Genomic DNA, 16054 nt, shown 5'->3' with positions numbered 1-16054 from the left:
TACAGAAATTGGTATTGGGAGGCGGGGCGGCACGGTGGCGCAGCAGGTAGTGTCACACAGCTCCAGGGGCCTGGAGGTTGTGGGTTCGATTCCCGCTCCGGGTGACTGTCTGTGAGGAGTTGGTGTGTTCTCCCCGTGTCCGCGTGGGTTTCCTCCGGGTGCTCCGGTTTACTCCCACAGTGCAAAAACACACATTAGGTGGATTGGCGACTCAAAAGTGTGTGTGTGTGTTGCCCTGTGAAGGCCTGGCGCCCCCTTGAGTGTGTATTCCCGCCTTGTGCCCAATGATTCCAGGTAGGCTCTGGACCCACTGTGACCCTGAACTGGATAAGCGGTTACAGATAATGAATGAAAATGTTAATGGGATCTATAGTTTGATTATATCTGGCTACCACAACCTAAAATTATTTGCACTGATAATCAACTACAAACTGTGTAGGCTACAATGAAACAATACCCTGTTTGTTTATTTTCTTACTGTAACGTAATGACATTTACAGTATCTTTTAAGCTGATAAGATAAGTTAATTAATAGATTAAGCTAATTAATAAACAAACTAAAGGTAAGACACAACAACTTTATTTATAGAGCACCTACTCGAAACTCGACTCGAAAGTGTCCGTAGGTGTGAGTGTGTGAGTGAATGTGTGTGTGTCTGTGTTGCCCTGTGAAGGACTGGCGTCCCCTCCAGGGTGTATTCCCGCCTTGCGCCCAATGATTCCAGGTAGGCTCTGGACCCCCCCGTGACCCTAAATTGGATAAGCGGTTGCAGATAATGGATGGATGGATGGTATTGGGAGGCCCTATGTTTACAGGCACACATTTAATTTAATTTCAAATGATATCCATTTAAATAAGTTCATCTACTGCGCTGCTGCAAAAAACTCTACATAACAGCCCTACACTAGTCCAGTGTAAACACATCAGCTCTGCCACATTACATTCTTTTGTTGTGGACAGACTGAACAGGGAGCTTATTAAAGGGTTTTGGTGCCAGCTATTACCACCCAGCAACATCAAATGTTATCTCACTTTGAGGACAATCACCTGTCCCCAAACGCCACAGTTGCCCAACAAAGGCTGACTGACAAGGTATGAAAGTGATACAAAATGGACTCTACCAAAGAGCTTTCAAAGTAGGCTAGCCCACTTCAGGAAGGACTTTTTTCTTCTTGGATGACAGACAGAAACAAAGGAAATGAAAAATAAAGGCTACAGAGATCACACTCATCCCATGTGCTGCTTCAAAAAACAGCAGCTATATAGAAGCTCTTGACTGAGACCTCATCATAGACGAACAATGAGGCAAGCTACCATTTGATGTATCTGTTTTCCAAGTTCTCAGGCAAGGCCTCATCACTGTCTGAAGGAGTTCAGTCCACCCCTTAATATTGGGAAAAGAAAAAGAAAAAATAAAAGCTTGAAAAATGCAAATACAACATTTTCCAAACATAACACACCCTCGGAAAGAAATATATATGTGTGAATTTAACTTCCCTCAGTCATGGGATCATTAGTGAGGTGTGGTCTGCTGTTGGATGATTAGATCTGAATCACCGTTTCTGCTTTTCTTTATAGTGATTATGTGTAAGGATGTGGGTGAGTCTCAGATGAGGAGATAGCATAATGCATGCAGGTAGTAGTTTACTGCACTAGCAACACACTACAATCACACACACACTAGATGAAAGGCAATAGAACTGACATACTAGAGAACCTGAGAAAGAAACTTAGTTGAAACACACTAATGTCCTACACTAAGACCTAGAAGAATACATAAAGCTCTATGTACGGAAACATCAAAATCGTAGCATGAAATTTGCATACTTACAGGAACATATTAAAGACAGACTAAGAAAAGAGACAAATAATGTCATTATGCAAGGTGTTTGTGCACATTTGAACAGCGGAGTCCACATAGAGTAACTTAAATAAGTTTTGTTAATTATTATAAATTCTGAATTTTAACTGAGCTCATAATTTCTGAATCAGACACATCTAGTTGTTTATATCAGTGGAAAGGAAGGTCAGTCCATGCTCTTGCTGCAGTTGTGTTGCTCAATATGTTTTAGCAAAATATTAAACTGAATAATGAGCTTACTAGCAAAAAGTTTATTTTCTTTTATTACATTATTAAACCCTCTTAAATATCTCTAAACTACATAAGAGATTCACACAGTGCACAGCATATTTTCTTAGGTGTGGAGCACTGAAAAAACAAAGGCAATTAAATACATCTGTCAGAAATGATAGTGTGAGGAAGTAGAGAGTAATAAAGATCCAGAGGAGACAGGTCAAACACACACATAGAGTGTGTGAGTCAGAGAGAAAGGGAGACCAGAGGGGATATAGGGAGCAGGAAAGAGAGAGAGTGTGAGAGGAGTGTAGAGAAAAATGAGAGAATTAATGAATGATAACACAATTCATACATTCATTCATTCATTGTCCCCACGGTAACAAACACTCACATTTACAGATACTTTTAAGTCGCTAATCCACCTACCAATGTGTGGAAACCCACACAGGTAGTGTTACAGTCGCACAGGAAATTGTGGGTTCAAGTCCCCTTCGGACTGTTAGGCGCTCCGATTTCCTCCAACAGTCCAAAAACACACGTTGGTAGGAGGATTGGCGACTCAAAAAAGTGTCTGGTGATATATATATATATATATCTTTCATCAACATCAAAGAGTATCACAACCACTTTACTTAGACCAACAAAGAAAATTGTGAGTTCCAATTAAAACTTGAATTAAGTTCTAGATAAAAGATAATGCAAAGATTTCCTCTCAGTGTTCAGTAGATGATTTGACTCTTAGAATTTTATGCTTTTAATTAATTTCATTCATTGTTTTTCCCCATCATCGTCATGGCATTTGGTTTATACAAATGTGTATAAATGAATGTTTACTTGATTAAATAATAACTGGTGTCATGTAATTTGACATACTTAGACTCCATTCATCCATTTCAACTCTGTGTTTTGCTCTCTCCCTCTCTCTCCTCTTTTCACATACTCTGTCTCTGGGTAGAGAATATGTGTAACTACTGACCTGATCATTGCCTCAGTCGAACTGTTTGGACATCATTAGTCTGGCTAGGTTTGCTTCATTAGATCTGGGAGCCGAATTCATCGGCTTTGCATTAAAAGTTACCCATGACTGTATGTCTGTGCAAGGAATGGGAAATGTCATGTGAGATCAGTTGATCACAAAAATAAATGCAACTCTGTAAAATGAATTTACCCTTTCTCCATTATTATTGCTAATTTCTAACATCCTTCTTAACAAGTGGAAATAATAACGTCAGAAAGTACATGATATAGAGGAATAGATATTTTGAGTGAATTACTATATTCACCTGTTTCTTTATTTTTTCTCTATCTTTCCAGGAGCTGTGGTCATTGCCTTTGTGGTCTGCTGGCTGCCCTATCACGCCCGGCGCCTGATGTTCTGTTATGTCACTGTTTGGACAAAGTGAGTATTTTTAGAAACTGCCATAGCTTCTACATTGAAGAACATCCACAAACGACAAGTCATTATGTCTAAACTAGCATTTTAAACGATAACTATACCATTCAAAAAAGATAATCCAGAGCTCATCATCCAGCATCACTAAAGGTGCCATTGCTGAAAGCAGTCAAATCCCAATATCAATGTTCAAATATGAACAAGTATCGTAAGCCATAACTATGGCAATGCAATTTGCAGAAGAGATGATCCAGAACCCATCATGCAGCATCAGAACCCGAAAGTACAGTTCTCAAAATGGACATCCGATTGAGCACATTCAGTTCATTTTTGGGGCTTTTGTTTTATAATAAGCTCCCAACAAAATAGCAAAGGGCTGCTTGTTTCAAAGGCATTTAAAACTGAGAAGCCAAACCTGAAATCTTTTGTATTTTTAGTATGTGTACAAAATATGTCCAATCAGTAGTAGACACCCCTTATACTGTGTGAATTAAAGGTACATTATACTAAGTAAATCTAATATAATGTTTGTAAAATTCAGAAAATGTTTCCTCCCTGTTTGCTAGCTCTTCATTCAATTGAAAAAAAAAAAAAAAAGATGATCAGCAACATAGGGTGTTTATGCACAAGAAAATGGAGTGGGAGGCACCGGCCCAAAAGCCCTTTCTTCTTGCCACTGCTCCCAGCACTCACGTCCTTTATCACCAACTCCAGATCTCTTCTCTCTGGCACTGGGTCCAATGCTCTCTCCCTATGTCACCCACTCAGATACAGCTTAGAACCGGCAGCTGGAGGCATTTGGATGGTTGAGAGACCTTCAAACTCTGAAACACATGGAAAGGGATGAGTATTTAGCTCTATTATTGTAAATAAATAAAAAAAAAGTAAAATATATTCCTGGAGCACAAATGACCATGCATGATGCATGAAATTCACATAACATAAAAAAATAAATAAATAACCCCCGCTCCCCAGTGCCAACAGTGCCAACCCCCTGGCCAACAGTGTCAGGTCAGAGGACATTAAAGTCCTTGGAGCAGAGAATGGACACCCGATGCTTATGCAGTTTGGCATCAGGGGCCGGAAACAAAGGGCAGCTGTGAAGGAGATATCAGAAACAGCTGAAAGGTCTAGTCAGTGGTTGTGGATAAAGAGAGCACAGATTACTTGGGGAAATGCACTGTAGAGGTGCTACTGGGATTGTTGGTGATATAGCATGTAAGGTTCACATGGAACTGGTGGCAGTGATCATGCATTAATTGCATTGGGGCTAGGTACAGCCTTAGTCACCAGGGAGGCCAGTGTGAATTTACAATTGCTAATGGTAAAGGGTAAGGTAGGACTTTAAAGCTGGCTTGGAGGGGGGTGAGTCTGGGATGCCAAACTTCACTATTGAGTTTTCTGGAGGTGTCGTGGGCTTAATTCAGTGAAACACTGACGAAGGGAGGTGCCTACCTGATGACCCCTGTGAAGAGCTAGTGATGCAGTGAATGGTTTGCGTACTCATGTGATGGGCTCAATGAGTATCCGTAGATGTTAAGGGTAGCTAGGTGCTGTTGTGGTGATTGGTGATGTAGCAAGTAAAGATCACATGGTACTTGTGGCACTGAGCATGCATTAATGGTGCCAGTGGGGCTAGTTACAGGCTTAGTCATCAGCTAGGCCAGTGTGGATTTATGGTTGTTGATAATTACAGGTAAGGTATGACTGTTAAGCTAGCTTGGAGGGGGTTGGGTCTGGGATGCCAAACTTCACTGTTGAGCCTTCTGGAGGTGTCGTGGGCTTAATTCAGCGAAACACCAATGAGAGGAGGTGCCTGCCTGATGACCCATGTGAAGAGCTAGTGATGCAGTGGCTGGTTTGGGTGCTCATGGGCTGGGCTCAATGAGTAACCATAGTTGTTAAGGATAGCTGGTTGCTGATTGGATCTGCCACAGCAACCTTAGTGTTGACGTGTAGGATTCAACAGGCATTTTAGTGGCTGCAGGTAGGACGAGAGCGTGGTGAGCCCTATGTGAAGCTCTGATGGATTGGCATAGGATATTTTACATCTTATCTTGTGTATGATTATAATTATCCTAATGACAGAATTGAAGGCAATTGCTAAGGCAATTTACTGAGCACAGGTGATTTGGGTTTGAAGGCAAATAAATCTGAGTATTGTCAGCATAAGTGTCAAATGATACATTGAATTTGCGAAAGATTCATGTATAAAGAGAAGGGGGCTGTAAAATGAAACCTTGCAGAACATCAGTGAGTAACATTAACATTAACTTATTCTTGCTAAATATAAGCTGACAGGCAAGTTCAACTTCATCTACGAACAAGCTACAGTCTGCTTGTAATTTAAACCTTTCGTTGCATCTTATAACATGCAGCAAGTTATATTTCTTAAGATGGAATGTACTCAAAATTTGGGAGACAGTAGCTAACTTTGCATAATAGTACACACATATTGAGAGTGCTACAAAACTAATGAGCCTCTGTGGACAATACAATTGTGAATAAATAATTACAGGCAAGTTAAACTTCAATCATAAGCTACAGTCAGCTTATTTGAACATAACATTGCATAAAGATGCAAAAAGGCCTAGCAATGTGTCTGTATGGCTTTAGGGCATAGCCTATTAAGAAGCACAAAGTGGAGGGGTGAGTTTGCTTTGGTGTGAAGCTATGGACTGCACTTATTTCATGTGCACAACTTGTATAATCTCTACTAAATAGCATGTCATCCAAAGACTCAGAAAACGCGGAACTGGGTGTGTAAAGGGCAAGGCCGAAGACCTCAACTAAATACTTGTGATCTTTGATCCCTCAGACACCACTGCATTTAAACCAGCATACTTCTGTGATAAATATCTCGACATGGGCTCGGGAATACTTTGAAAAACAGTTATTAGTATTGGCATTTTGTCACTCCATACTATGCTTATTTTAAAATGGATGCCTAACTTTATGTAGGAACAAACAAGCCTCTCAGTAGGCTTTTTATGCAGTGTGTGCTGTAAAAGAACGTGAGCAGAACTTTTTGCTGTGTTTTGCTCTTAACATATCATAACTACTGAGAGAACCATATTTTGCTACTGTATCTAGCAACATGAGGTCACTGTCAGGTTTTAGATACATATGTTGTGAACTGACTGCATTATGGCTGTTTTTTTATGACAGGAATTGCAGTCTGAAGATGAATGGTGTGCTAGCTAATGGGTATTGGGGAGTTTTCTTCTCAGTGTAGCAGCTGGCATATAAATTCCCTTTGCTCTCAATCCTTTCACCCAGTCAACACAGCAGGGTGCCTCCACAGTCTGCCTGGGCACCAGAGCACTCTGAATATCACAGCAGCCATCCTCAAGTCCAAATTAATCTGGATTATTTGGTGTAATGAAGGAAAATTGGCTCATTTATACCAGTGCTATTATGCATTTGGATTTATGCTGAAATTTGCACAGAGCAATTTTCATCATCCTTGGCATTATTAGGCTTTACACATTCTGATGAAGAGTTTGAAGAGACTGATTTTTAAGAGATAAAAAGACGGCAAATGGTGTGCACTTGAAAATTGTTTCATTAGATTAAGTGCGGAGTGCATTATGATATGTACATATTTATAATTCTAGCCTAAAATGCTTCAGTTATAAAATCATGATCTACACAAAAACTACTAACAATATCAAACTTTACACACCAAAACCTGAGTGAAAACAGCACCTGTTGTTAAAGAAGTGTCAGATTGCTAAACACGAGCGAGTGAATTACAAGCCATACTCAAAACCCAGAACCTAGTCCTGTGACCATGTGTGGAACATAAATAAATAACTGTGTTTTGGTTGACATTTATACATTTTAAATTTCAAAATATAAATGTGCAATTAATTGTCGTTGTACAATATATGTTTCTTTCAAATTTAACCCATATGGGGCCACAAACACACACACACACACACACACAAACACACGCATATACACACAAAGGCATGATCTCAATTTGGTGTCGTTATCTTTAAGCTGTAGTATTTGATTTCTTTAAAGTGCATGGTTATAACATTATGTTTTTGAGTCTGATAAGGCATGCTGTTGTCACAGTGCTCCTAATTTAATCTGACAAGGTGTTCTGAAACCAATCTCACTTTGGGATCAAATGGCTTGGAATCAGATGGATTGGATCCTTCCAGCTCGAGCAGCAGGGAGATGGTTTGGCAGAACTGTGCCCTGACATATGTTCATTAGTGTGAGTCAGTAGAGTGGAAAGACAGAATTGTATTCTAATACCTCACCCCGAGGAGAAGGTGTATTCCAGCTGTAAACTTAGGCAAGACATGTGTAGGGTAGGACATTTCTGTATATTGAATATAATTTATTTATTTTTTTAAGAAGCTGGCTTTTTCTCTGGCTGTAACAAGGCATAATGTTTGATGAGTTTTATAAAGAAACATTCTTCCTGAGGGAGAGATACAAGACAGTCATAGTGTGAAAGGAGAGAGAGAGTGAGAGTGAGAGAGAGAGAGAGAGAGAGAGAGAGAGAGAGGACAAATTATTCTTGAAATTCTGACTCTCATAATGATAAATACTGGATATATTTTCTAGACTTGCAGTAATGTGTAAATATGTAGCTTTTGGTGCATGTTCATAAATGTGCTTCACTTATTTATATGCATAGGAATCATGTAGTAGAGCTATTTCACGTGGTAAATTCCATATTTCTAGGTTTACCCAATTTTAATCACCTTGCAGCAGCCAGTTTTGTGTAAGAGTCTAGACATCAAGGTCATTTCTGGGTAGTGAGCAGAGAGACAGTCATGTTACATCCCATTCCTATGTTACAGTCCCTGTCCAATGAAAAAATGTATCTTCATTTTTGTCAATTTTTAGTTTAGGATATTATTGGAACACAACAGCTGTCCTTCACATAGTTTGAACGTTTCATTAACAACATAATTGCTCCAAAATTATTTGTAATTAAATGTTTTTACATTGATTTCCATTGGGAGATAAAGGAGCAATCTGTAGGATATTTACTGTACTTGCCCAATGTAAAATGCCCAGGGTTTGTAATCCTGCCTGTGATTCCGCCCTCTGTCCAATCATTTTACAGTCCACCGTGTGGCCAGGTCTACAAAGTTTATTGCAGCCATGAAATGACCAAGTGAACAGAGATAATGTTATAGTTTACTGGACCCAAAATGCCCCATTGCCCTTTTAAATATCTCCATGACCATAGACAGAGTAAAATGAGAGGAAATATTGGCCTTGTATCTGAAACGTGGAGGCAGTTCACAAGCAGCAACACTACTGAACAGAGCCAGAGCTGGCTAATTTCCTCCTGAACAGGTAACAAATCATTTCTGAAAAAAACTATAAGAGTACAGACAACTATGTATAGAGTAAAGGCCATAGGTTGTATGTTTTATATAAAGAAAGTGAGGCATTGCGATGTTTGAAAGGTAGCAAAACTGTGTTTTGTGTGTTTAATATGAAGAAGCTGAATAACAACATGACTGAAAAGTATAAATACATTTGTTTGTGTGTTTTAAATATTTTGATGCAGATTCATGTGTATTTTTCCATGGTGTGTGTGTGTTTTAAACAAATTAAAGAGTAAAAATTGTGTTTGAATTTCACCTCTATAAGGTGCAACAGAGAAATCCAGTAGTACACAGCAAATATAAACGTTTTTTCTAGTAGGTATATGATTTAGTGACATGATGTACACTTGGTCGTGTGTTTTAAATGGATAAAATAGGAAATGATTGTTTCAAAATGAGTATAGTGCTAGCTTTAACTTCACATAGCTGTTTAAGGTGGAAATGATAGTCAAAAAGCAGATTGAGACTCAAGGTGGAACAAAATGTTAGACTAGGAAAATTGTAGATAAGAAGATCTGCCTCATAAACGACATTTATGGTGGAAAGAAAAATCGATAAGTAACACCAGCCATGTCTAGTCAAAATATTTCAGGTGGATTTGGACAGAAAAGACTTGTAAGTGCAGGGAAATGGTGGCCGCATGTTCATTTTTTTTGCATAGGTAGATGTTTTAGTGAAATGATGAACACATTTATGTGTGTATATGTTGATTATGGCACATTCTTCTTAGCTGTCCAAGTTCTTAAAGTTCTCTTGCTTGTTCGACCAGTTTTCCTCAAACTGGAAACCTGTTTGAGCTTCACTTCTGGGGAGGAGAACCTTAGTGTTGAAATTGTATTATAGTTCAGATTTTAAACACTTGGTGTCAGTATTACATAGGTAGGTTTTTTCCTTCACCTGTAAAGTTGCTATTTTGGAGATATATGTTTTAATTTAATTTTAATTAAATATTAACCCGGGTTGGCCAATACCTACCCTAATCCTGCAGTTTGCAGGGTAAAAGCACAATTTATAATCTCATCTTTATAACTATGCCTCAAGGCATAGGTGTGCTCTGCATATCTTTAGAAACCGCAGATGCTACCATTTCTAAAAATAGCACTGTCATCTTGGTAGCCTCTGGGAGTAATCCAGTGTGAAACACATAAAGGCGCTCCTTCAAAATGCATGAACCAGTGTTTACTTTCAGTTTCATTTTGAGTCAGATTATGTCAACCGTGGCTGTCATTTTTATTTATAGTGTTTCAAAGTTTTTGTATGAGGTTTAACACCAAATAACATTGGATTAGTTCATCAAATATAACCAAACACAGCTTAAATAATTTTTCATTGTCTTTATTCTAAATAAACAAGTATTATTCCATCATATTTTTAAATATTATTAAAAAGAGCAAAGACTAGGCAAGCCTAGTTTAGCTGGACCACCATTAGCCATATAACCATTGTCACAGGTGTTTCTAGCATTTCAAAAACAGGAAAGCGCAAAATGCATACCCTTGTCATTGAAAGGGCTGGAGAAGCTTTTGTGGTTCATATCAATGTATATGTTTACAATCATAACAAGTAATAAACTATATATATATATATATATATATATATATATATATATATATATATATATATATATATTTAACATTTCTAAAACCAATCACCTTAACATGTTATCAATCGGTGCTTGATAAAGGAACAGGGTATCGCTGGAACTAGATATTTATGTACAGACATATTGCTTTAAGGGTCTGACTGATAAAATGATGCTGTAACAAAATTACAGCCTTGTTTATTTGAGTAACACCTCGCTCTGGTGTTCTGGCTTTAATAATATGGAGATTTAGTCAGTTTTCGTGTAAAGTTAAACAAAAAACTGTGCAGATGAAATTTACTAGTCAGAAAGTCAGTAACGGTGAGATGTGTCTGTCTATTTATGTCATTATAGGGACAGAGAAGATGATTTTCTGTTTGTTAAATATATAGTAGAAAACAAAAGGCTGTGTCACAGAAATATTCTACAAACAAGAAGAGACTATGATTAAGATTACCTAAACAATGTTTAACACATTTCTGTCCAAGGCTCCAGTAAAACACTGAGCTGCACCGCGGTGGAAGGTGGACTTAGAGCGCTGAAGTGGTGTGACCATGTCCCAATTCAGCTCTCAACTGTCTGACCCCTTGAACACACATTTTTTTAGGTCCCAAAATGAGTACTTGTCCAGGGAAAAGAGTACCTCTGGTCACCGACCAACGGTTCCAAATTTGGTTAATGAGCTGGAATGTGAAATATGGCTGAACTAACAACAGATGGTGTAGTGGTGACACCTTAAATTCTCTCTGTGAAATAAATTAACACTTAAGACATGTGCGTTTCAACATTAGGTGTCAGTCAGTCAGTCAGTAAGCGCATCAAATATATCAGCATTTAAACCTCAAGTGATTACATATTTGAGTAGCCAAGGGTCTTTAGAAAAGAAAATAACAACTCGAACATAGCAATGTCACATTACGTTTAAGTGCAACTGAAACAGGCACTGTCCAAAAGAAAAAAATTTTTTTTTAAACAAAATCACAAATGCTGTTCAGTGCTTCACATCTATGAAACTGTGTATTTGTTTGTTGAAACGTGTGTGTGTATGTGTGGTTGTGCTTGTGTGGGGCGAGTGGATAGGTTGTAAATTTAGTAGGCCTGTCATCAGTTTAGCACTGGATTGATCCAAGACCATGCCTCATTCTGCTTCATCTTGTGGATCACTGTTCAGCTCATTTTTTCTCTCATCAGCAGGATTCAGCACCTGCCCTGTTCCTCCCCAGCTCTCCTTTATGTCCTCCTCTTCTTCTTCCTGCACTTCTAAAGTATACATTTGTAAATTATAAAAAAAATATGTATATATAATGTATATATATCTGTCACTATTCACACCTTTGAAATAGACACAGATGGATTAGCTATGAATGAGTATGAATGGTGTTTAAACATTAGAAGTAGTTCATGAATAAAATGTTTTATGAGTCAGGCAAAGCAAGGTTGGGGCGCTTTCTTCTTCAGAACCAGGATCCATCAGTTTTACATTAGTGCGATTAGATGTTCCAGCTGATTGATTGCTTCCCGCAGTCATGCTGGGCTGGTCATTTTCACAGTCAAAGACAAACAGTGAGCTGATGTGGGTAATGCATGCTAATACACAGGCACTGATCATTTATACTGTCAGGGTTTCACAACCTTTTTAACAGCACTGACCAATGCACAACACACAACTGTTTATATTGAGTGGTGAGGGGGACCCAATGTGGGGTGTATAGAATGAATCATTAACCAGTTACCATGCTCCTATAAACTCAACTTTAATACACATTTCTATAGTGGCAAATGGAAGAATATATGAATCACAATTTTGTATGTTTAATGCACTTAGCTATGTTTTCTGCATTTCTGGTATATAACCAACCCAAGTCTAGTATCAAGACAACATTAGTTTGTAAAGAAGTTTGTAGAAGGCCAGTACTTCTGGCACAAGCAGAAATGATTAGTCATCACAGATTTTTTTTCTTGAAAGAATAGGGAAAATTATAGCCAAATATAATGTATACCACATTTGTTGATATTTCTTGATAAATGGAAGTAAATAGAGCTGTGTCAAGTGTGAGATGTTTTAGTAAATGCTGTAGTTTTCTGTTGTTATATACTCTGTAGGGGAGTGGGACAAACACAGGCATATTTAATGTAGTTAAAAAGTAGTTCCTGTTGAAAGTGCATTTAGTCTGGTTTTTGTATTCCAGTAGAAGCCAATTCTGATAGCAATTATTTTGCTAAATATTTTTCGGGATTCACATTTTTTTTTAATTACAGAGTTTTATATAAAATGCAAAAACTTACAATAACATAACTTAAGTATTAATCCTATAATGTTATTATTTATTCTCTTGTTGGCTGTATTACAGTTCCATTGCATGTAAACACACAGACAGATTGTTCCAGTGCAGCCTCCAAACAGTGGAGTTAAAAGAGTGCTTCAACTGAGCTTTCTACAATAAACATTGACAAATTCTACAGATATCATGAAAATAATATCGATTTAAAATTTCATCATGTTTTTTTTTTTCTTCTCTTTTATAGTAAGAAAAATCAGCAAGTTTGAGATCACATATATTAGGGTGCAAGTATGTCAAATCGCTGGTCTGATCTCAATGTATGAAGAAAGTTTTATCATTTGCACTCTTGCCAATTTTGGCTTATGCAAAAACAGTAGGTTTCATGCATACAAAGTATTCTTTTTACTTCAAGTCTTTTCAAATGGTTAAGCAAAAAATATAACTTACCAACAAAATATAATCCAACTAATTTTTTTCGTCTTCTTTTTTACACTTTCCTGCAGTGCACAGTGCTGAACAAAGTTGGAAATTAAAATATCTAACGGATGAGTCACCTTAAGTAATTACCTGTGTGTGTGTGTGTGTGCGCGTGTACATGTGCGTGCACATGCATGAGTACTTTTCATAAAAGCTCTCTTGCTTTGAAGAAGGGGATAATAAGAGGCTTGAATTGTTTAAAATATTGAGACATTTCTGGGAACCTATTCAAGAGCTAGATAAAAAGAATGCATCTGGTGTGACTGCATCTCCAGCTGCTATAAAAATACATACTGTAAAAGCATTAAAAGGTCAGCCACTCACATTTCCAGAGAATCGAAATAAAAACAGTGAGATGTATTAATGCTCTCTTATGTATTAATGCAGTTAACGTGGTAACAATGCTTAGTAAGATTAGTAAGATCATTAACACATTAATGTGACCAACTTTTGCCTTCAGATAAACAATAGTTAAAGCAGTCATCTTTGTGAAAAACTGTATCTCTGAAAGTGTTTACATTCATCCTTCCACTGTTTAGAGACAACTTTGCTGTGGTCAGAAAATATAAGATTATCTCAAGCAACAGTTTGTAAGAAAAGTAGAAAAAGGCAAATACAATTCAAACAAAAATGCCCTGGTATTCTCGGAACATAGAGTAGCCTTCTCAAGAGACCAGACCTCAGAAATTGTTTGGGAATACTTGGGCTGTGAGAAGCACAATTTGTATCAAGCTTCTAAGACTGAATTCTGGAGATGCATAAGAATATGTAACACAATAAAAGGGTTAACAGACTTTGTGGCAATTACAGAATAATGAGCAAATGTTGACAATAAATTAAATAAATTAGTGCACATACAGCTTGCATCCTGTCATAGGAAAAGCATGAAATGAAACTAGAGCAGTGACATTGGAGCCTAAATGAACCTCTCACAATTCCAAGCATCATCTAGAAGATTATGAAGCCAGTATCTTAATGATGAGTTGGCGTGTTTTTTGTGATCCACAACTAATCAGTCTGTATCAATACCTCACTTGACTAATGTCCCTGAGGCTGAATGGCATCACATCTTCACACCAATGTTCTGTCATCTAGTGTGCTACCCAGAAGAGTAAAAATAGGATGGATTTTTTGGCCAGGTTGTATACATTAACTAATAACACCTAAATGTTATCTAAATGACATCAACTAGTCAGCGATATTCAAACATCTGGTGTAAATGCTACCCAGATTAATAGAAGTGTTACTACAGCAAAGATAATGTACCATCCGCTGACAGTTGTGGTAAACAGCCACCATTTATTTTGGTCATATCGTATACTATGATTTTTCTCGTTCTTTTCCCACAGTACTCTGTACGACTTCTACCACTATTTCTTCATGGTCACCAATGTGCTGTTCTATGTGAGCTCCGCTATCAACCCTGTCCTGTACAACCTGGTGTCGGCCAGCTACCGGCAGATCTTCTTCTCCACCCTCAGCTGCTTCTGCCTGCCATGCCGGCGCAAGAAGAATAAGCGCATGCTCACCAGGCACTCTATCAGCATCTGTAGCAACCAGACCTTCTCCACCAACATCATCAAAGAGACAGTCTACTGACCACTAACAACAGTCCAGACCCTCCAGTCCACTACATTGGTGCCAGAAAGAAAACAATGGTAATGATTGAATGTATCATAGCATATGCCTAGAGAATATCTGTGTGTGTGGAGTGGGAGTAATCTTGTGTCTGTAACTGGAATTCACATTACATTTGAGACTACATGTGAAAAACACGAGTGCAAAATAAAAGGCCTAGATGTAGCTTAGCTGATGATAAAATTGGCATAAGTTTGCATGGCAAGTGCCCAGTGAAAGGTTAAAATGGTACTCTGTAAATACGGTATATAAAACGCTTTGAATGTATGTTCAGATCCATAATACTGAAAGAACTACATGTAATGACATATTATAACATGTATGACACACATACACCTTTGGGAACAACCGGTTGTAGGGTGTATTTGGCAATATATACTAGGATCATTGATGTATGTGTAAGTATCCTTACATTTCTACAGTCTTTTACAAAATGTTGTGCAAGTGATTCAGTATTGTTAATTTTCTAGGTAATAAATAGTACATGTTCTGTATAGGGATTATACATATTGGGAAGGAAATTCAGGATAAAGTGGTTATAGAAGATGAATGGATGGAAGGATAGGTGAATAAATGGATGATTTAATGAATGCATGTGGTCTCATCAAATGTAAAGGCACCCTTTTATATTATTATTTCCCCAATATGTTAAAATAAACTAAAGCAAACTGCATTAGAATGTACAGGAAAATGTACTTAAGTAACCTTCAAAGGATGTGTAAACATATTTTGGTGTAGAAAACAAACAAAACAAGTAATTCAGACAAGGGCATTTCAACTTTTGCATATGACTGAAATCAAAGCTGTGGAAAAAAGAAGTGAAAGTTGCCTTTGTATGGAGTTTATGTGGAGTCATTTTGTCATTTTTTGTTGCAGACTGGGTGACTGTGAACACACATAAACAGTTCATTAAGGTTTTTGTATTAGTTTCTCAGTTGACAAAGCACAACAGGGACACAGAAAGCAGGCTGCTACAGCACAGTTCACTAATCTTTTTTTCCCAGCAACACTTTGCAACACTCTATGTCGCCGTGGTAATGCTGCCAGGTTAAAAAGATGACACTTGACTGTTCAGCTTGAAAGCCAAGGTAGAAGAGGCCAGACATGTTTGAAAGCAGAGCATCTTTTGCTTCTGAACATTTTCATACAAACAAAGTCTTGAGTAGAGTTTCCCTTTCTCACAAAGGACCATTTTTTGTGAGAAATTGTTGTGGAAAATGTGGGCTTTGTGGCGAGTGACA

The 16054-nt window shown here is 37.8% G+C and overlaps 1 protein-coding gene across 1 annotated transcript in view; it reads left to right on the top strand.

Moving 5' to 3' along the window:
• Positions 1 to 15474, top strand: part of ntsr1 (neurotensin receptor 1 (high affinity)) — a 51135-nt gene extending 35661 nt beyond the window's left edge. The window contains exons 3-4 of the mRNA XM_066673076.1: positions 3393 to 3477; positions 14525 to 15474. Coding sequence (XP_066529173.1) covers positions 3393 to 3477; positions 14525 to 14774 — 335 coding nt within the window. The 3' untranslated portion in view covers positions 14775 to 15474. The remainder of the gene's footprint in view (positions 1 to 3392; positions 3478 to 14524) is intronic.
• The last annotated feature ends 580 nt before the right edge of the window (positions 15475 to 16054 follow it).

Source organism: Hoplias malabaricus, chromosome 5 (assembly GCF_029633855.1).
Source record: "Hoplias malabaricus isolate fHopMal1 chromosome 5, fHopMal1.hap1, whole genome shotgun sequence".
NCBI lineage: Eukaryota > Metazoa > Chordata > Actinopteri > Characiformes > Erythrinidae > Hoplias > Hoplias malabaricus.
Note: the sequence above shows the minus strand (reverse complement) of the source record. Positions and strands in the feature narration are given on the sequence as shown.